General features: G+C 43.3%; 1 protein-coding gene across 2 annotated transcripts in view; it reads left to right on the top strand.

Annotated features, from left to right (window-relative positions):
* Gpsm2 (G protein signaling modulator 2) overlaps positions 1-21,625 on the top strand; it is a 43,737-nt gene that overhangs the window by 4,157 nt on the left and 17,955 nt on the right. Inside the window, exons 2-7 of one of the 2 annotated variants that reach the window (XM_038311980.2) lie at positions 7,488-7,773; positions 17,936-18,157; positions 18,703-18,838; positions 19,293-19,435; positions 20,360-20,483; positions 20,584-20,699. In XM_038311980.2, coding sequence (XP_038167908.1) covers positions 7,718-7,773; positions 17,936-18,157; positions 18,703-18,838; positions 19,293-19,435; positions 20,360-20,483; positions 20,584-20,699 — 797 coding nt within the window. In that variant the 5' untranslated portion in view covers positions 7,488-7,717. The remainder of the gene's footprint in view (positions 1-7,487; positions 7,774-17,935; positions 18,158-18,702; positions 18,839-19,292; positions 19,436-20,359; positions 20,484-20,583; positions 20,700-21,625) is intronic. The other variant, XM_038311981.2, reaches the window with a different exon arrangement.

Raw genomic sequence — 21,625 nt, 5'->3', positions numbered from 1 at the left:
TAATAAATAGATCTTTTTTAAAAAGTTTAGAATGTCTAAAATGTTACTGAATTTTCTGATGATGTTATGTAAATACCCTGTGAAGGACCAGGACTCAACGCAGCAAGGGGCTTTTGAATGTATGCCTTTCTTTTTCTAGATCGCAAGCCCACTACCATTCTCACGAATGCCCCCCCCCCCTCTCTGAGACAGAGTTTCTCTGTGCAGCCCTGGCTGTTCTGGAACTCACTATGTAGACCAGACCAGGCTGGCCTCAAACTCACAGAAATCCACCTACCTCTGCCTCCCAAGTGCTGGGATTAAAGGCGTGTGTACGCCACCACTGGCCAGCATTGAATGTTTTCCCTTTTAATAAATGGTCTTTATTTCCATTCTCATTTTCTCTACAGCTGACTTTTACATCAGTGTATCCAATTTAAGTATTAATCATAATTATCTAGAGATCATTTTTGCTCAAGCCATTACAACTCATTGAAAATGCTGGATGCAGTGACACATTTCTTTATTCCTAGCACTTAGGAGGCAGAGGCAGGTAGATCTCTGAGTTCAAGGCCAGCTTTATCTACATAGCAAGTTCCAGGACAACCAGAGTTACATAGAAAGACCCTATCTCAGAAGACAACAACAACAACAACAACAACAAAAATCTCCAATACTTTGAAAGCTTGTTAATTTTACTGATGGAGTGCTCTTGTACACTGTAAAGATTTATCATTCATATTAGTTTAATAAAACACTGATTGCCCAGTAGCCAGGCAGGAAGTGTAGTAGGGTGACCAGACTAAGAATTTTGGAAACAGGAAAGGCAGATGGTCGGTCGCAAGCCGGACGCAGAGGAAGCAAGATGAGAATGCTGCACTGAGAAAAGGTACCAAGCCACGCAGCCAAACATAAACAAGAATTATGGGTTAATTTAAGTTGTAAGACCTAGTTAATAATAAGCCTGAGCTAATAGGCCAAACAGTTTATAATTAATATAAGCATGTTTTTTGGGGACTGAACGGCTATGGGACCAGGCAGGACAGAAACTTCCCTCTCCAATGGAGTTAAAAGATAATGTCTATTTGAAATAGTTTTGGTAGAAATGAAAAATTTAAATTCTGGAGTTCAATATGATGAGAAATAAAACCAACTAATGGGGAAGTACTAGTTTTACTGCCATGAACATATTTAGTATAAAGCCTTTTTTATTTGAACATGTTTAATAGTCTTTGATCACACAGTCAGTTCTGGGAATCAGACACAGTTTATCATGAGTGCTGGCTGGGTGTTCTTTTACTGAACTAAAACCCCCAGCCCTAACACACCTGTAACTTTAAATATTTGTCAGTGGTCGTGTTGGAAACAAATCCTGGTGACACATGCCTGTGCTCCAGTCCCATGGGAGTAAGAGGGAAGAAGGTCAGGGTTCAGGGGTAGCCTGGGTGACAGACAATCCTGTCTCAACTCCCTCCCCCCAGAACCCCCCTCCACCGCACAATAAACAAAGCAAAATAGGGTTGTGGGGTTGTGTGTCCATAATCCACACTGTGGGGCAGATGCAAGGAGGGTCATGGGGGTTTGCCCAGCAGGGTCATGGAGGTTTGAGTTGGCAAGATTGAAGTTCAGTGAGAGACCCTGTCTCAAAAATTTAAAATGGAGAGCAATAGAGGAAGATACCCATGATGACCTGTGACCTTTACACATGCATGTGAGAGTACACAGTTCTGCATTCATATGTGCACATAACCATATAACATTCACACATAAAAATAAACACAAATCTTTTGGTGCAGGATGTTTAATTCAGTAACTACTGTGTCAGAGAAGAAAATGACGAAGACTAGCAATCTTGCTAGAACAACCTTCCTTTGACATTGAAGATTTTAAGTAAATAGTTCACCCTCTATTAAATTGTTACAATAGCTAAAGGTTGTAGTCAAAAGACAGCAGCTTTTGATTAGTCTTTATCATAGTAATTTAGCTGACTTCATGTATGATATAGAAAGAGGAGCGTTATTGTCCCAGTCAGGTCTTTAATGTTTTTCTGACTTAAGTGCTGCTACAGCCTAAGATACTAAAACGGTGCTGTTCAGAAATACATCTGCAGTGCTTTGTAGAGACGCTGGGAAACTCAACCTCACATGCAGCGTTTGACTCTGACACGGGCTGGTGACAGTGCTGGGGTGAAGGCTTGACACACTTAGACCCCTTTCTATTAGATTGCAGGTGTTCTGTGTCCCTTTACTTTGAAATTTTATGTGTGGGTTTTGTCAATCCAGGCAGCCGGATTCCTTTTAATTTTATATAATGGAAAAAATAGAAATGTTTGTCTGACCAAGAAAAGGTTATACAGTTTATCCCTTAGTATCAAAGTGGAGTGGTTCTAGGGCCCTTGAGATATCCAAGAATAAAAATTGTTTGAGGAGGGTGGAGAGATGACTCAGAAGTTAAGAGTGTTTGCACTTCTTCCAGAGGACCAGAGTTCAGCTCCTGGCACCCACGTTGGCTGGTTAACAACAACCTGTATCCAGCCTGTGCCAGGGGATCTAATGCCCTTTTCTGGCCTCTGACAGCAACTGCACACACTCACACACATGCATAAATAAAAATGATAAAAGTAAATCATTAAAAATAGTTTGGGATTATGGTCTTACTTTCATGTATTCTTTATCATGACTCGTGAATTAATTTTAGATGCATTTGAATTAATTCCAATGCTTTTTGACCTGTTGGATAAGATTAAATGAATTAACTTCAGATATTCTTTTGTCTGGTGTGTTCATTTGGAATCATTTTGGGTTCATTTGGAATCTCTGACTATTGCCTTGACTGTCCTCCTCCTCTTCTTCTTCCTCTTCTTCTATGTATACATTGTTCTGCCAGAATAGGACACCAGATCTCATTATAGATGGTTTGTGAGCCACCATGTAATTGCTGGGAATTGAACTCAGGAACTCTGGAAGAGCAGCCAGTGCTCTTAACCTCTGAGCCATTTCTCCAGCCCTGGCGAACACCCTTCTTATGTTCCCCTATATTAACAACCCATTCTTTTGTTTTACAGTTTTTTAATTCAGAGAGTTTAAGATTTATTTCGTTTTTAATCATGTGTGTGTGTGACTACAGGTGCCCTTAGAGGTCAGAGGTTTCAGATCTCCTACAGCTGTGGTTCTCAACCTGTGGGTTGTGACCCCTTTTCATGTGGGTCACCTAAGATCATCAGAAAGCACAGATACTTACATTATGATTTGTCACAATAGCTAAATTACAGTTATGAAGTAGCAACAGAATTAACTTTTTAATGGTCGGGTTCACCACAACAGGAGGAGCTGTGTTAAAGGGTTGCAGCAGTAGGAAGGCTGAGTACCACTGCCCTAGAGCCAGAGTTACAAGTGGTTGTAAGCCCCTGTATCATATCTGCAAAAACAGTATAAACTCGTAAGTGCTGAACCATTTCTCTAGCGTGAGTGAGTGAGTGAGTGAGTGAGTGAGTGTGTGTGTGTGTGTGTGTGTGTGTGTTAGAGCACTTACTTAGCCTGCCTTAGGCTGCAGATTCAGTCCTCAGCACCGAGGTCTCGGAGTGGAGTTAGACTCCACTTACAGACACATGATTAGACTCAAAATGACCAGTTTACCTAGGGTAGGGTTTCTCTAGAGGTGGCTGTTTGGGCATCCTGATTTACTCCTCCATATTACCATGATGACCCTGTGTTATTAGCGCCTGCCCTCAGAATTCTAATATAGCAGGGCCTTGCTTTGAGTTGTTCTTGTTTGCTCCTCTTTCTTATCCCTGCTCCTGTTGGTGAAAGGCTGCTGTATTTAACATGAAATATTATAACTAAGTGGATTTAAGGAATATACGTATTCACTGTACCTTAGAGAAAACTATTAGGATGCAAAAGATGTAAAGAGTTTAGATGACTGGGGTGGGGGAGAAAGATAGCTTACCTGGTGAGTGCTGCCAACATGTGTACATCTTTTTTAAGATTTATTTATGTGCATGAGTGTTTTGCTTGCATGTAGGTATGTGCACTGCAGGCATGTCTGGTACCTGCAGAAACCAGAAGGCATCAGATACCTTGGAACTGGAGCTGCAGGTGGTTGTGAGGCATGAGGGTCCTGGGAATGGAACCCGGGTCCTCTGCCAGAGCAACAGGTGCTGGTAACCAGCAGGCCATCTTTCCAGTTGCATTTATGGAGACCTTTAAGAGAAGCAGATTAAAAGTTACTGTCATTTAAGTTGGAGTCAGTAGCAAACAGTTTAGATAAATTCGTAGAAGTGGAAAGTGTAGCTATGTTCCACCGGCTCCCCTTCCCCATCGTTTAGTTTGAGAACTCTCTGTCAGTGGAGTGAACCTGGGCAGGATCTCCAGTCTGCACTTGTTGCATGCTGTTGACGATACCTAAAGTCCACTGGCTGTGCCTGGGGAGTTTTCCTGTGTGACTTTCTAATCCAAGAGTTCTATGCCACTTCTTCCGGCCAGTTCTGGGATATTTTCTTTATTTCTTTATGGTCAGACACAAGCATGCTACCCCTGCCGCCACCGCTGCCGACCTTGGTTTTTGGAGTGTTGTTGGGAGATGCGTTGGGGAATAAATGCGTCTTGCAAATTATTAGCTGTGGTCTTACTGGAAGTCAAGACTGAAACTTGACCACTTCTCACTGGTCTCTCCGAGATCTCATTTTCATTTGTAGTTTCTGTCACTAAAATCTTATTCTAGCCGTTCCATGGTGGCGCATGCCTTTAATCCCAGCACTTAGGAGGCAGAGGCAGGCGGATCTCTGTGAGTTCGAGGCCAGCCTGGTCTACAGAGAAAGTTCCACGACAGGCTCAAAACCCTGTCCTGAAAAACAACAACAAAAAGACAAAAAACTTACTCTAATGAACAATTTAATAATGTGAATGTAATTAATGTTGCTCTATATTTGTATTTATAACACACATATCCTACTAGCATTTCTGTATATAAATATGCATACACACATATGCATATGTGTTGCTGGATATATGAACCATTTGTTAGCTGTGCAGTACGGAGCAGAGTGAACACATTGTTACAAAGTTGGTTGAGCAGTGAATCTTGAGTCAAGAACTGCTTGTCTGCCCAGTGAGCAGTTTTAAAACGTCAGATGCAGGAACACTTGTGTGGTGTGTTGAGGAAAGGTGTTGAAAGAGAAGAGAGAATAAAATGCTACCCCATTGTTGCAGAGGTTTATTTGCAGGAATAAATTTGAGAATACTAAAACCATGTTGACAGTTTACTTCGGAGCTCTTTGTGGTGAGGCGTACCTACCTCTACCCTCGGGACTTTGGAATTGGAGGCAGGAGGATCTGGAATTTGCTACCCTGGGCTACATGAGTTCCTAGATTGGAAAAAAAAACAAAACAAAAAAAAAACAAAAAAAGCCAAATCAGTTCATCAGTCACTGAATCAATTGATGTAGTTTTTGTTTGCAGTTTTTATCGGATAAGGTATTTTTGCAACTTCATATGTATACGTTTGCTAATTAAACATGTAAACATCCTACATTTTTACAATATGAAGCTCACATTTTAGTAAAAGTTGGAATTCGATTATCTTAAGTAGGACAAGATCTAATACCTTTCCTCGCACCTCTCTTGTGAATGACAGGCCAAATGTCATAGTGAATAGCGGAAGACTGTCTGGTTGCCGTTTTAGCTGCTTGTGTCGTCTAGATGCCCTTCAGAGCGATTGTTCTGAGTGTCTACACTAATTCAGTCATATTTTTAAAAGGGAGAAAAGTACACAATGGAATTGAGGGGGGCAGGGCAAGAGGAAAAGGGTTGTTGGGTTAATAGCTGTAACTTACCTTTTCACCCTTAAGTTATTGCTTCCTTTATTGGGCAAGAGAAGGAATAGGAAGAGCAGTATTGTATGTTCCTTACATGCAAGCTAGTGGTTTATGTGAAAAGCTCATTTCCTCTAGGCAGCGTTGATAGTCTCCCCAGGCTGATCCCCCTTCCTTACCTCTCTCCACGCTAACAGCATCCACGACAGAGCAAGGCTTGTTCATTATTTACAGTTGGACTGTGCTGTAGCGGTGACACTTACAGGATGTTAGATAGAAGATGGTGGCGTGAAGAAAAGCCCAGACAAAGGTGCAGAAGTGAATACCACGTAAAATAGAAGACAGCCTTGCAGTAGGACTGAGAACAGGCAGCAGCTGTTTGCTTTGCAAACGCCGAGAAATGTTGAGCAGTCTCACGTGTACAGGCTTGTTAACAGTGCTGAGATTCAGGACTTTACAGTTACATCTTTGCTTATTTGTTTCCTGATTTCTGCCATAAAGGCTATAGTTTCATCTGATGCGCTCATTTCTGGGCTGTGTCTGGGCGTGGACCTTCTCTGTGTTGGGACTTGTGCTACTTCTGTCTGCCGATTGGTGCCTCTGAGTTTGAAAACTGCTCAGCCTTTGTCCTTTAGATTGTATCTGCTCTTTCCTTCTGGTGCTGCTGTTCTGCCCGTTAGAGCTGCTCTTCTGCTTCCTTCTCGCACTCAACCTTTTCTTCTATTTGTTTATTCTTCTACCTACATCTACCCTGTTGCCTAACTAGTACGTCAGATTATGAATACTAGTCTTTGTGGCAGTTCATTTAGTTAATAATAGCAAGAATAGGAGTATAAATGTTTACAATACAAATGCCTATCCACAGAAAATTGAAAAATACACTTGCTATATAATAGTGAAATGGAGATAAAAATGTGCACATTGTAGCTACGGGCAGCAATGATTTAAATGAATCTCAGAAACAATGTTGAAGAAACCGGTAGAAAGCAAAAAGCTGTGTTGCTTAGGGCTGTGTGTACACTTGAGGTGAAGTTGTTAAGCAAGAGAATGATGAGTCCATTTAGAGACCTCTGACAGAGGACATGAACGCACGGAGAAGTTGGGGTATCCAAGAGAGTCTCAGGGTGGTGGGGGTGCACGTTATGAGTTGCCTTAATTAAATATTTGGTTCTCATTCTTTCTCTTTTACACGTATTTCCTAAATTCTTTTTGTACCTACTTGATAGTAATGCAACTGTTTTAAAGAACTTATTATGCTCAGAGCAAATGAATGCAAACATAGTTTAATTACCAGTGTGGTATCATCTTTGCAAAGAGTTTAGTTGACTTATTTAGATAGGTGTTGGACTCTTGATTTGTTTATAGCAGCTTTTAAGAGCTCAAAGTATCATGATTTTATTTTAAAGTATTGATCTGATACATTGCTTTTGCTCGATTGCTAGTAATAATTTCGTAAGATGATTATACTTCCAAGGTTAAATTTGAAGTGCAGTTCTCAGGCAAACCTCTCAGAGTCACATCCTTGTTGCTGATCTCCGCGGTGGCAGTCCAGCTGTCCGCTGTTGGCTGCATCTGCAGTGGCTGGCCTGACCCACGGTCAATGGCATTAGCTGTGTGATCGTGTACAGCTCAAGTGGCTGCAGGTTAATCTGTGGAAAGAGGACTTCCAGCAAAGCATCTTGTATTCCTTTTGCAGAAATGTTGCTGAAGGGGCCAGAGGCGCAAGGATTTGGGACACACGTGCACCTTTAAGCTGCCTGACATTGACTTCCTTTCATTATTAATAAAGAAGAAGCAGGAGCTTAGGATGTATTAACCGACTCATTAATGTACTAACCGGACAGTCTGCAAACTCCTCTGCGCTCTAAAGACCTGGACTGGACAGGAAACAGTAATTTCACGTTTCTCAGCTTATAATATGACTCGATGGAGGGAAATTTGCTAAGCATGAGGGAAGATCATTCTTTTCATGTTCGCTACAGGTAAGACTGCTGCTCTCTTGAGTGTGTGGCTCTTCTCTATGTAGGCATGCATTTAGTTCTTGTCCATTGCAATTTTCAATTCAAAATTCTCAAAATATACCAACTAAATTTTGTGTATTCTGTATGCAGTTTGGTGGTGGTGGTAAGTTTCTGTATACTTTTGTGAGAAGATGGCAGTAGAGACCATATGTACTGAAATTTATTGATATCTCTGAGAACTTGTGAATAGCTGCTTTATATTTTGTGACTTGTGCATTATAAACAGGAAAATGGAATCCACTTTAAGTCTGTCATGGGTAGTGGTTGGTCGAGCTGACTTTTCTGGTTGGTCTTTCAGAGCAGAGGCTAGAGAGGGTTGGAGTGAGTAGGTGCTTCTAACCGTGACCGATCAACAGCCAGCTTAGTAGTTAGTAAGAAAATACTAATGGCTCATCTGATCGGAGTAAAACAAGCATATTTCTCTGTTATTTGACATTTATTCTAGAAGTGCTGGTCCAACCATAAAACCATTACTCAGATGTAACAGTAGATTCTTTCTCAAAATGTGTGGATAAAAGACACCAGACGTCCCTAGTGATGAGCAGAATTCCAGTCAGTGTCTGTCTCTGTTTCTCTCCCACTGGGGATTGAATCCATGGCCTGTGTGTGGCAGGCAAGTGCTTTGCAGCTGAGCTAATGGTCTCAGCACTCAGACTCTCCATGTGAGGTGTTTGCTACTAAGTCCTCCCTTTCTTAACCTGCGTTTAATAGATTTATGCTGTGAATTAGATGGGTCGTGTTAGGGTGTGGTGCCAAGGAAGGTTATATAAAGTTAGGATTCCTCCCTCCTCCTCCTCCTTTCTTTACTTCCTCCCCTCCCCCTCCCCCATCTGTGTGTGCACACGTGTGCGTACATGTGTGTTGCATGACTATGGAGGCCAGAGGACAACTTCAGTGTCATTCCTCAGGCCCCATCTACCTTTCTTAGAGACAGGGTCTTTGACTGGCCTGGAACTTTCCAGAAGGGGTTGGCTGATCAGCAGGCCTAGGGATCCGTCTAACTCTGCCTCCTAGCTCTGGGATTACAAAAATGTGGCACCTGGCGTTTAAATGTAGGTTCTAGGCTATAACTCTTCGTGTTTTTTTAATATGAAAAATTTATTTGTTTGTTTATGTGTGTGTGTGTGTGTGTGTGTGTGTGTGTGTGTGTGTGTTGGGGACAGGGGTGTGTTTGCCATAGTGTACATTTGGAAGTCAGAAGACAGTTTATGTGAATTGGTTCTCTCCTTTCATGGGTGTGGATTCTGAGATGAAGCTCAGGTCGCTGGGCTTGGTGATAAGCGCTGTCACCCACTGGACACCTTCCGGGCCTAGAACTCATGTCCTTATGCATGCGCTTTTCTAACCGGACTGCCCCCCCCAGCCTACTAAGGACATTTTTATTAAAAATTAAAGAAAAAATCCTCAGACTGCTGAGATCAGTCAGTAGAAGAGGCACTTGGAACATAAACTGGTAGCCTGAGTTGCCATGGTGTTCAGTTTAAACCAGTGGTATGCAGTTTAATCCCGTGGTGTACAGTTTAATTCCGTGGTATACAGTTTAATCCCATGGTATGAAGTTTAATTCCCATGGTATGCAGTTTAATCCCGTGGTATGCAGTTTAATCCTGTGGTATGCAGTTTAATCCCGTGTTGTGCAGTTTAATCCCGTGTTGTGCAGTTTAATCCCGTGGTGTGCAGTTTAATCCTGTGGTGTGCAGTTTAATCCCATGGTGTGCAGTTTAATCCCGTGGTGTGCGGTTTAACCCCATGGTGTGCAGTTTAATCCCGTGGTATGCAGTTTAATCCCGTGGTATGCAGTTTAATCCCGTGATGTGCAGTTTAATCCCGTGGTATGCAGTTTAATCCCATGGTGTGCAGTTTAATCCCATGGTGTGCAGTTTAATTCCGTGATGTGCAGTTTAATCCCATGGTGTGCAGTTTAATCCCATGGTGTGCAGTTTAATCCCGTGGTATGCCCTGAAAGTCAAGAAAGAGCTGACTCTCAGCAGTTGGCCTCACTGGCATGCAAGTACATGTATGCAAGTGTGTACATGCACACATACATATACAATAAATAAATGTTCTTTTTTTTTTTTTTGAAAGCGAGGCATGGTGGCTCATACCTGTAATCTCAGCACTCAGGATTGAAGCAGGAGTTTTGCTGTGAGTCCAGCCAGCCTGAGCTACATACTGGTTTCTAGTTTAGGCTACAGAGTAAGACCTTGTCTCAAAAAAGCAAGAATATTTTCAAATAAAGGAGAATGGAAGGCATTCAGCCTTGGCCAAGCATTTACTATGAAGTACTCCTGTCTAAACCCCAGGCTGTATCCTCCCAGACCTGAAAGGTTACTTTTCTTCCTTTTCACGTACTCCGTCCTGCGGGAAGCGCTGCCACGTGATCTCTTGAGTGTTCTGTAGATTCTTCTGCTCATTTGCATCTTTCCCGCCCTGCAGTGGATCAGGTTCCCAGCGTCTTCCCTCTTTCCTCCCAACATTACCCACGCTTACCTTCCAGGAATCACCTTAAATTTGTCACTGGGGGCTCAGTGAAAACAGAGCTAACCGTGCAGTCCTGGGCGGTCCCTAGATGCGGGACCCCTAGGGCGGCCTAGATGAGCACAGTGTAAGCCGCTCTACCTTCTGCCTTTGCGCCTGTGCCATACGCTTCCCTTGTGCTGTTCTTCATCCACACTGTACATTGTGTTGCTCAGTGTCTCAGTGTTTAACTTGGATGTGTGCATGGTGACTTGAATCCCCTCCTACTGCCTTGGTTTAGCTCATTCTACTCATGCCTAAGAGTTAGCCCAGAGACCCTGGTAGAAACCTTTCCTAAGCTTGTTAGTTTGCTCAAATTGTGACCTGCACACATAACTGTCAATTAGGTAGAAGGGCTGTTTGTCCTTCTTTACCTCTCCCTTATTTCTCTGATTGCTAGCACCTCAGGGCAGCACAGTTGCTTAGAGTTTTTGTTTGGTATGCATGCCTGTTGAACTTTGTAGGGCATAACCATCAGATGAACCGGAAACACATTTATCTGTCTTTTGATCCTTGCGAGTGCTATGCCCTGTGGCACAGTATGAGAACTGCAGATGAGGAGGAAAAGATTGGATCCCTGCCTGTAGGGAGATCTTAGTTTTCTTCCTTTTCTGTGACAGGTCAGACCTGGTTGCACATTGCTACAGGACTTCCCCAAGAAAAGACTTGTCACAGAAGTGAATATATACCGAGCATGCCTGGCTCCATCCGTGCTCTAATATGGCATTCTGTAGAGGGTAGTCTTGTGTGCAGCTTCAGGTCATGATGTGATGTGTTGTGTTAGGTTGGTCTAGTTTAGGTTCCTCTGTAGTAAATACTTAGCGTGCCATGTCTTATCCATCTGGTTCCTTTGTTGTAGAATTCCTCATCAGTAGGAATCTCTATAGTTCAGTGACAGCAACTTTGGAGTATTTCCCTTGATAACAGAAAAAGCTTCCTCCTGGGGGACATCAGGAAATACTTGACACCTGTTTAGGAACATGAACGCTAACAACAAAATTGAACACATCTCTAAACTTAAAAAATTCTGATTGACTTTAGAGAATTTTAGGTATGATAAAATAATATCTCTCTCGGTTTTGAGTCAGGGTTTTACTATGTGCCCAGGTTAGTCTCAAACTCCTGAGCTCAAGTAACCTTACCTCTTTCTTCCAAGTGCTTAATCTTAATGATGTTAAAAAATACTTTTTAGCAATACACACTAAATATTTGTTAGTGAAGTTATATGCATTCTGGAATTTACTTCAAGATAATTTGGGGTTGGAGTGAGCTTAGGGGTAGGACTGAAATGTTGATGGCATTGGTAATTGTGAAGTTGAAAGATGGGTACGTTATATTCGTTACACTAGCTTCTACAGTTTTGTATTTCTCTGGGACTGCCCTTCTTTGTCCTTGTCACATGAAAATTCTTCAGTACTTAGGTATTATAAAAATAAGACGACAACATTTAAGTAAAAGGAGTAACCACAAGCTGAAAGATGGCTCAGCAATTAAGAATGCTTTCTGCCCTTACAAAGGACTCGAGTTTGATTCCCAGCATCCATGTCAGGCTCACAACCACCTGCAAGTCCATCCAGCTCCAGGGGATCTGATGCTCTCTTCTGGCCTCTGAGGGCACATATACATGTGACAAACATTCATCCCCCCACACACAAACGGCAGGGGCTTGGCGCGTGAGGCATACATGAATACAAATAAAAACAAGTATTTCTTTAAAAGAAAGTAAAATAGGACTGGGGAGGTGTTTCAGTGGGTAAGAGTGTTTGCTGCCTAGGTATGAGGATCTGAGTTCAGATCCAGCACTCACATGAAGGCCAGGGGTGGCCATGTGTGTAACCCTGTTGCTGGGGTGAGGTAGAGACATGTGGATCCCTGGAACTTACTGGCCATTACTTGAAAGACCCTGTTTCATGGGGATAAGCCTGAGAGTGATATCTCAGAACACACCATGCCTCCATTGGCCTCTGAACCCACAAACATGCATATCATACATACACCAAACCCACCTATAAATAAAATCAAAATATTTTAAATGATATAATTTAGGGACTGGCTGAGGTGGGGAGGGTCCCGCAGTTGGTAAAATGCTTGCCCTACCTTCAGTGGACCTGAATTTAATCCCTACAACTCACATGCAGAAACAAACAAAACAACAGCAAAAACTCAAACAAAAGCCAGGCTCAGTGGCACATTGCTGTGGGTAGAAACTCAGATTTCTGGAAGGCACTGGCAGCCAGTCCAGCCTACTCAGCAGGTTCCAGGCCAGGTAGAGCCCTTCTCAAAATGAAAAAGCGAATGGCTCCCGGGGAGCAGCATGGAGGTTTTCCTTGGGCCCCTGCACATACACAGAGCCACATACACATGACAGACACAAACAGCAAAATATACTTTTGTATTGAATTCAGTTTTGCTAGAGAAATGTAATTGCTAATATTCCTTCCTGAGGCCAAGGAGGTAGCTAAATTGGTGGAATACTCTTTTGCGTGCCTAACCTAGATGAACCCCAGCAGAGCATAAACCAGGTATGGCGACTCACACAGCTGTAATCTCAGTACTCAGTAGGTGGAGACAGGAAAATTAGAAGCTCAGGGTCGTCCTTTCTTAAGCAGAGTCAAATCAAATCTGGGATATATGAAACCCTGTCTCAAAAAATAGCAATAATAATACTATTATTTTCTTAAGATAATTTGGGGTAACAAGGAACACTAGATTAGAAAACAAAACAATTTATATCCTTAGCTTTTCCGCCATGTGATCATTAAGCCAGTCAGATAACCTGTCTGAGTATCTATTTCCTCTTCTGTTATTTTGGGGGATGTAAATTTGAAACTTATTATATAAAATTTAAAGCTTGGGGCTAAAGAGATGGCTCATTGTTTAAGAGCACTTGTTGCTTTTGCCGAGGACCTGGGTTCCATTCCCAGCACCCTTGTGGTGGTTCACAGCTCTTCATAACTTCAATCCTAAGGGATCTGAAGCCCTCTTCTGACCTCCTCTGGCATCTGGCACACATGTGATGCTCAAACATACATGCAGGCAAAACACACATAAAATGAATAACTCTAAAAAAATTGTCTAATTAAACTGTGAATCCTAGTACATTTGCGGTACTTTTTCTTCCACAAATAAACTAGAACAACCAGACATATTGATAAATAAGATACAGATGGCTTATAGGAGTCAGGGCTGCTGGTGGAAAGGTCCGTGTTCGAGGAGAGTACACCGAGAGGCAGGACTAGGCTTTATGAAAGGAGGTGGTGGACAGTTCTCCTGGTTTGAGGTCTTGAGTCCCAGCTCCCATCATCTATCCTGAAAAACCTTTTGAGGAGTCAGATTTGAACATAATCAGTATTATTGGACGTTTTTTAAGTGCAGCTTCAAGATTTTAATCCTGTTTTGCTTTGACTGATATAATTTGAATGTAAGAAATTAAAATTAAGGCGGTAATGAAGATGCTAAATGTCAAAATCTATTGTAGAAGTGAGAAAAGTTTGGCATCGAAATACCAGACTTGTGCAGAAGAGGAATTATACCTGACATATTTGTGTTAGTTACTTCCTGACCTAGACTTGAGGAAGGGAGGGTTTATTTTGCTTACAGGTTGAGGGTACAGTCCCTCAGGGCAAGGATGGCATGGCAGCAGACAGTGGTCAACTTCTGTCCATACTCATGAGGTAGAAAGCAGTGACTCTGGTATTCAGATCGCTTTCAGTTTTATTCAAGTCCAGGATCCCTGCCTGTGAAAGGTGCTATTCCCGGTCAGGGAGAGTGCACCCCAGTTCATATAGAAACCCTTCACAGACAGACACAAGGTGCTGTTCCCAGTCAGGGAGAGTGCACCCCAGTTCATATAGAAACCCTTCACAGACAGACACCACAAGGTGCTGTTTCCCTTCAGGGAGAGTGCACCCCAGTTCATGTAGAAACCCTTCAAAGACAGACACCACAAGGTGCTGTTTCCCTTCAGGGAGAGTGCACCCCAGTTAATATAGAAACCCTTCACAGACAGACACAAGGTGCTGTTTCCCTTCAGGGAGAGTGCACCCCAGTTCATGTAGAAACCCTTCACAGACAGATACAAGGTGCTGTTTCCCTTCAGGGAGAGTGCACCCAGTTCATGTAGAAACCCTTCACAGACTGAGAAGCTTTTCTCAAGGCGATCCTGTCAAGTTGAGAGTCGACATAAACCGTCTGGTTTGCTCTGCTTACATTTATTCAAAGCAGTTCTTTGATTGTGCATCTAGACAGGCTGCCAGGAGCGACTAAGAAGCCCTGTCAGAGAGGAATTGCCCTGGCCTGGTTCCTGCATCTGAGTATGTGCTTTGTCTTCACCCCAGCTGGTTAACAGATGAAGTAATTCTCTTCTTTCACAGTGACAGAGAGGATAGGAAAATTTCTTGTCATTTAATGATCTTCTAAAAATGTATAAGCTTAACTTGCCGTATTTTACAATTCCAAATATTTGATTGGAGTTTAGGGATTTTGTTGCAATATTAACTTGTTTCTTCATAATATATAGTAGAGAGTCATAGTGTGTCTGCATTGACAGTCCCCTAGATAGTTTTGAGGTTTAGCTCAGACATTAGTTACTATAATAACTTAGTTTTTCCTGTGAACATTCTCACGATCTCAGAGGACAGTGAGGTAGGTCAATGGGGTTCCAGTTGACTATTATGGTTTCTGGTGATAACTACATAAAATGTCTTTCCAAAAGTATGTAACTTGGGCTGGGGGATGTCTCCATGGATAAGGTGGGTTACTGGCATGAGGGCCTGAATCCAGATCTCAGCACCCGTGCAGTGTGGTAGCCAAGTGTGGTAGCACGCTGTAGCCTCCAGCCAGACAGTAACCAAATTGGTGAGCTCCGGGTTCAAGGCAGACTGTCTCAAAGGTACAGTGGAGAGCAATAAAGAAGACCCTTGACTTCGGTCTCTGGCCTTGCCAACTGTACACACAGGCAAGCAAAGCTTCACATACATGCACACACAAAATGTGTAACTCTTATGGTATCATTTTGTCATCAAATAGAGCAGACAGAACACACCCATACACACAGAATAAATTTTGTTATGTATTATGTCATTTGGATTGATGATGTCATGCTGTATGAATAAACTCACAAATCCAGAAGGCCATGTATTTGTACTGGTGATACTTACTTTATATGTATGCTTGCTTTATATGGATGCAGGCAAACACATAGATCCTGTTTGTAAATGCCTTCTTTATGAATAATTGTTTGTCTCTGATGTCCTGTGCAACCCAGTCACCTCGAATTGAGAGCACTGCTGGCTGATCATTTCCCTACTCTCTCTCCCTCTGTGGAATTATGTGCCATGCATGGCTGCATATATTTTTTTATTTTAAAATTTTATTATTTTGAGTAAGAGTGTTCTGTCTGTTGATATGTCTGTGTACCACATGGGCCTAGTACTTGAGAAGGCCAGAAGAAGGTATTGGATTCCCTGGGACTGGAATTACAGATGGTTGTGAGCCACCACATAGATACTGGGAATCAAACCCAAGTCCTCCGGAGGAGCAGCCAGTGCTCCTATCCACTGAGCCGTCTCTCCAGCCATGCAGTCATAGCAGTATTTTATTGCTATAGATCTCCTTGTGTAGACATCTTGTGACATTGTGCAACTATACTCTGAAGCTCTGTTCCTAGAAGGGAAAATGCTTGTTAGATATTTCTTACACAAGAATGTTTAGGTTAAAATTTTAGTAGGAAGATTTTATATACATATATGCATACATACATACATACATACATACACACACACACACACACACACACACTTTTTCCTCTTTTCCTAATGTTTCCTGCTGGTAGTTCTTAGGCGGCCACTGGTTCCGGTGTTCAGACAAAGACAAACTGGTTCAGATGCCTCGTCCAGCAGCTTTCATGGAAAGGGAAGTTTTCGCTTGTGAAAGACAAGAAGAGTTTTGTTAATTTCAGCCCTGTGGATAAAGAAATGTAACTAGCTACTGTGGGGTGACTGCCTGTGATCCCAGCACTCTGGAGCCTGAGGCAGGAGGATCTCCAGTTCAAGGCCAGCATGGCTACATAGTGAGGCTGATTCAAGAAAAAAAAAAAGGGGGGGGGGGAATGGATAAATAGTAGCTGACCAAATACCTGTACAAGACTGGGGCCGGTGAACATTCCATCATGGATGGGGGAGGGGCTCACAAGACCCCACCTTCTGCTGAAGAGCTGTAGACAGTTAATGGTTGCTAGGAGACAGGGAGTCATATTCCCAGTGTTGTAGCCACTGGTAAGTTGCCCACTTGAAGTGAATGACTCTTGCTCATTCAGGTGGGCACCAGTACCCTACACACATCCATCCATTGTAAGTGTTACACTTACCCAGGAAGCTAAGAGGGCTCCTTGTTGGGAAGAAGAAAGGTTTGGCAGGACAGGGAGAGTGTAAGAGAGGGTAAGGGGTGTAAAGTGCCTTGCGTATCTGTGTGAAATTGTGAGAACATAAGTAAACTGTAGAACAGTATAGCTGGTTACGTTTCTGATTAGACTGATTTCATCTTTCCGTGTACTTTCTTCCTAGTCTTTAATTCTTTCTTCCTGGTCTTATTGGTTCCATCTACTGTTGAAATATCTTAACCTTGGTTATATTGACTTGGGTTGCTTTTATAAGTTCATACATGGAAGGTAAAGTTACTGTCATAGAACAAGCAATAGACATTGGCTAAGTATTTTGAATTTTTAAAGAGAAAGCTACCTGAGTATAGAATTGATAATTACCTGTTAGAGATGCTGGATAAGCCTGCCTGTTCTAATTCAGGAGTCTGCTTCGAAGCTTTGCTGTTGGCTCGTAGTTGATCTTAGTCCATACTTCTAGTTCCAGCAGGTTAGAGTCTACTTTTACAAACACATTTTAATGTATGGCTGTAAGGGCAGCCTTGGCCTGTCCTTCTCAGGAAGACCATACATCGCCTCTGACAGTTTTTCGCTGCTCTAAAGGTCACCACCTAGGCTAGACTGGCTGGCCAGCACGCCTGTGGACCCTTGCCTCTCCAGTGCTGGGATGAGAAGCATGTGCCAGACCTGGCATTTTACATGGGTCTGGGAAATGAAATCAGGTCATTATGCTGGCAAGGCAGGTGCTGTACCAGCTCAGCCCTCCCTCCACCCCCCTGCTGTACCAGCTCAGCCCTCCCTCCACCCCCCTGCTGTACCAGCTCAGCCCTCCCTCCACCCCCCTGCTGTACCACTTAAACCCTCCATAACCACCGTGCGATATGAGACTGAGAAAGGCAGACGGAACGACGGGTGGGTAGAGGGAGACACTACTTAAGATAGCCTCACTAGTAAAGTGGGTTGTTACTCTGGGCGGGCCACTTATAATAAACTCCATATACGATATTAAGCTGCCCCGTCTAAGAGACCTCTGAGGTTCAGAGAAATTTGAGCAGGCAGATTAGCTGTTGCTTCAATTAAGCATTTACTGTTTTGTCAGTAATGTGTATGTAATTCAACTAAGCGCACGTCTGATCAAGAGTAGCCACAAAGTCCTCGTTTATATGACTGGGGGTTAAGATCACTGATGTAGTTGTAATGCTCTAAGTGTCTGTCCTATATAATTTGCAGAATGGAAGCTTCTTGCCTTGAGCTGGCCTTGGAAGGAGAGCGCCTGTGTAAATCGGGGGACTGCCGCGCTGGCGTGTCATTTTTTGAAGCTGCAGTTCAAGTTGGAACTGAGGACCTCAAAACCCTCAGTGCTATTTACAGCCAGCTGGGCAACGCTTACTTCTACTTACACGACTATGCCAAAGCACTAGAGTACCACCACCACGACTTAACGCTCGCCAGGTAACGTCAGCGTTTGACATTCTCCCCCTCTAAGTTGACTTACTTAAAAAAAAAAAAAAAAAAAAACCAAAGCCAAACTCCCATTCACTTAAAAACCAACAGCATATTTCATGGCTTCTGTTTGAAAACGAATCTTTAGGCAAAACAGTTCAATTGAACAGTAATGAAACGGCTCTCGAGCTTAATTAAATGGATGAAGATTAACTAGAGAAGTGCTTTTTTATTATTTAAAATAGGTTTCAGGGTTAATGAATTTCATCTTAGCTGTGCCATTTGTCCTCTAGAGAAACTGTTCTTTGACTTCTTTGTGTCTTAAGTTTTTGTTTGTTTCTTTAAGATGGGGATGGGGGGGATTTCTCTTTGAAACAGCCCTGGCTGTCCTGGATGGAGCTCACTGTGTAGACCAGGCTGGCCTTAAACTCAGAGATCCACCTGCCTCTGCTTCCCAAGTGCTGGGATTAAAAGCATGCGCCACCACTGCCCGACTGTATCTTAATTTTTAAAAATAGTTTTAACATCATTCACTTTTCAAATTTATGTCCTAGGACTATTGGAGATCAACTCGGGGAGGCTAAAGCCAGTGGCAATCTTGGAAACACCTTAAAAGTGCTTGGGAATTTTGACGAAGCGATAGTGTGCTGCCAGCGACACCTGGATATCTCCAGAGAACTCGACGACAAGGTAATAAACATGGTAGGCCAGATGACGGTTATTTCCTCGAAATAGTTTTGTGTTCTAATACTACTTCCATAGTTTATCTGTAAAGTCAAATATTCATAGACAAGAGAAACAAAGAGTTTTTTAAAATAGAAAAAGCAAATAGCAAAAGGTCCTTCTTTGTGAGTGGAATGATGTGGTTCTCTGTGGATGGGCATTGGGTGCTTGGTTTCCTTGATAACTGTATTGAGGATATTATAAACTAATGGGGAGTAGCAAGATGGCTCAGTGGGTAAGGGCACTTTGACTTCAGTCCCAGGGACCTGCAGGAGGGTGGAGGGAGCGCACCACCACATGCACCACCACACGCATCATGCACACACATGATAATAACACATTAAGTAAATACATGGGATTAGCAGTAGAAACCCCTGGCCTCTGTCTTTAGAATGTAAGCTTTGTTGACGTCTCCACCCAGGTGGGAGAAGCTCGAGCGCTCTACAATCTTGGAAATGTGTATCATGCCAAGGGGAAGAGTTTTGGTTGCCCCGGGCCCCAGGATGTCGGAGAGTTTCCAGAAGAAGTGAGGAACGCCTTGCAGGCAGCTGTGGATCTCTACGAGTGAGTACACGCGGTGGGGCTCTGTGGGCCTGGGCCTCCGGTGCTCTTTACTTTGTGGGTGGTTCCCCAGTTTGTCAAAGATGCAGAAATAGCCCGGTGGTGGTGGCACACACCTTTAATCCCAGCACTCCTGAAGCAGAGGCAGGCGGATCTCTGTGAGTTGGAAGACACCCTGGTCTACCGATCGAGTTCCAAGGCAGCCAGGACTTCAGAGAAACTTGTCTCAGAAGAAACAACAAAAAAGCAAGAAAGATGTAGAAACTGTGAGCTAATTAACTGGCTGTGGTAGCACACGGCTGACCTACCAGTTTAGAAGTAACCTGCTCTACATTCTGAGTCCGGGATGACATATTGAGATACTGTCTTAAACAAAACCAAAAACCTAAAAAACAAAACCTAAAAAACAAAAACGAAAAAGGTAGGCTAACTTGAAAAGGAACCATTGGAAACAGTAGCTGCTGAAATGCTACTGTATTGCAGAAATACACTTGCTCTTTACTTAAACTGCAGACCAGTGCCCCTTAGTGGTGAAAGCAAGAAACACCAATGCTTAGTTTAATTTATTTGGGGTAAATTTAGTGTTTGGTCAGTAGAATTTCAAACAATCACCTAGCTGTCAGGCTCCATGATCATCTCTTGCTGGCCCTGAATAAAGACCTCCAGCAGCCTGGTTCAGTCAGTGAATGAAGATTACTGCCCCGCTCAGAACGTGCCTTTAAGATACTGTCATTAGAACTGTAAGCTGGCTTTTTTCTGATGAATAGATTAACTCTGGGGCAGGGGTATAGCTCAGTGGCCAGCACTTGCCTGGCATGGCCTAGGCCCTGGGTTTAAACCCCAGCTATGAAGAAAATAAAACCTGTCTGCAAGTCAACTAAGAACTTTCCTAAACTTAAACTCTCACCGCTTTTTGTCGTCACTAAGGGAAAACCTGTCGTTAGTAACTGCTCTAGGTGACCGAGCAGCGCAAGGACGGGCCTTCGGGAATCTCGGCAACACACACTACCTCCTTGGCAACTTCAGGGATGCAGTTATAGCCCATGAGCAGGTAAATAAGGAGCCGGACCATTTCCTCCTCGGAGCGGGGAGGGCAGTGATTGGGCCGTCTTCAGTTCTCTCCTGTCTCTGATGAAGGCTTTATGTTCCAGCGGCTCCTTATTGCGAAAGAGTTCGGAGATAAAGCTGCTGAAAGGAGAGCATACAGTAACCTCGGAAATGCATACATCTTCCTGGGGGAATTCGAAACCGCTTCCGAATACTACCGGTTAGTCAGATATCTTTGTGGATCAGTGTAGAGCGAGTCCATCATGTTCGGCTTTGGGGGTGAGACCCGGCTATTGACGTGTGCCAGCGGCAGGGCCTAGGCTCCCAGGCGTCTCCTCATCTGTCGGCATCAGGATCTGGATTTGGGGATGTCACAAGAACTGGGTGAAAGGGTGTGTTAAGAACTTAGCTGGTATACAGCGCTCAGGAAACATTGTACTCAAGTTTTGTTTTTATTTTTTTTCTGGGAGTTTCGACTGGTGGCCTTGAATTTGTAGTCCTCCTGTCTCAGCCTCCTGAGTGCTGTCATTGCCAGCATGGGCCTGGAGTGTGGCCTTTTACCTGATACTTAATAGCAGAATACAACTTCCTTTATGCTTTTTATTACCTTTTGTTTAAAGTTCGAAACTTCTAAAGACCTTTATGAACCTGTTTAGCATGTAAGGCGTGTGTTTTATCTCACCCAATTACCAGTGGTAAGAGAGGCCAAAAGGAAGTTTGGCAACAAAACTAGGTCTTGTCAAAAGACTATTAAAGTTTTCACACACACACACACACACACACACACACACACACACAAATGGTGTTAATCTCCACCAATGGCCACTGAATTTTTCCCTCCTGCCCCACCCGTCAGCCAGCAGTTCTCCCTTCCTTCTGCCCAGCATCGACACCACCAAAGCTGAGGCTCTGTTCATCTGCCTGCAGCATTGCCAGCTTGCACTTCTGAGTCAGGGCCCCTCTGCCCCACAGTAGGCTGGAGTCGATGGTAGCAAGGTCTGACCAGCTTCAGGTCATCTGCTCTGTACCTTCTGGACTGCTGAAGGTTTTTTTTTTTTTACTTAGTGGGCTTCGAACACTCATTCAGACTGAACCAGACACACAGGGGTTGGTTTGTGCTAATACTTCAGAGATTCCTGTATACAG

Source organism: Arvicola amphibius, chromosome 14 (assembly GCF_903992535.2).
Source record: "Arvicola amphibius chromosome 14, mArvAmp1.2, whole genome shotgun sequence".
Lineage (NCBI taxonomy): Eukaryota > Metazoa > Chordata > Mammalia > Rodentia > Cricetidae > Arvicola > Arvicola amphibius.
The sequence above is the reverse complement of the archived record's forward strand: the minus strand, read 5'-3'. Positions and strand labels throughout refer to the sequence as shown.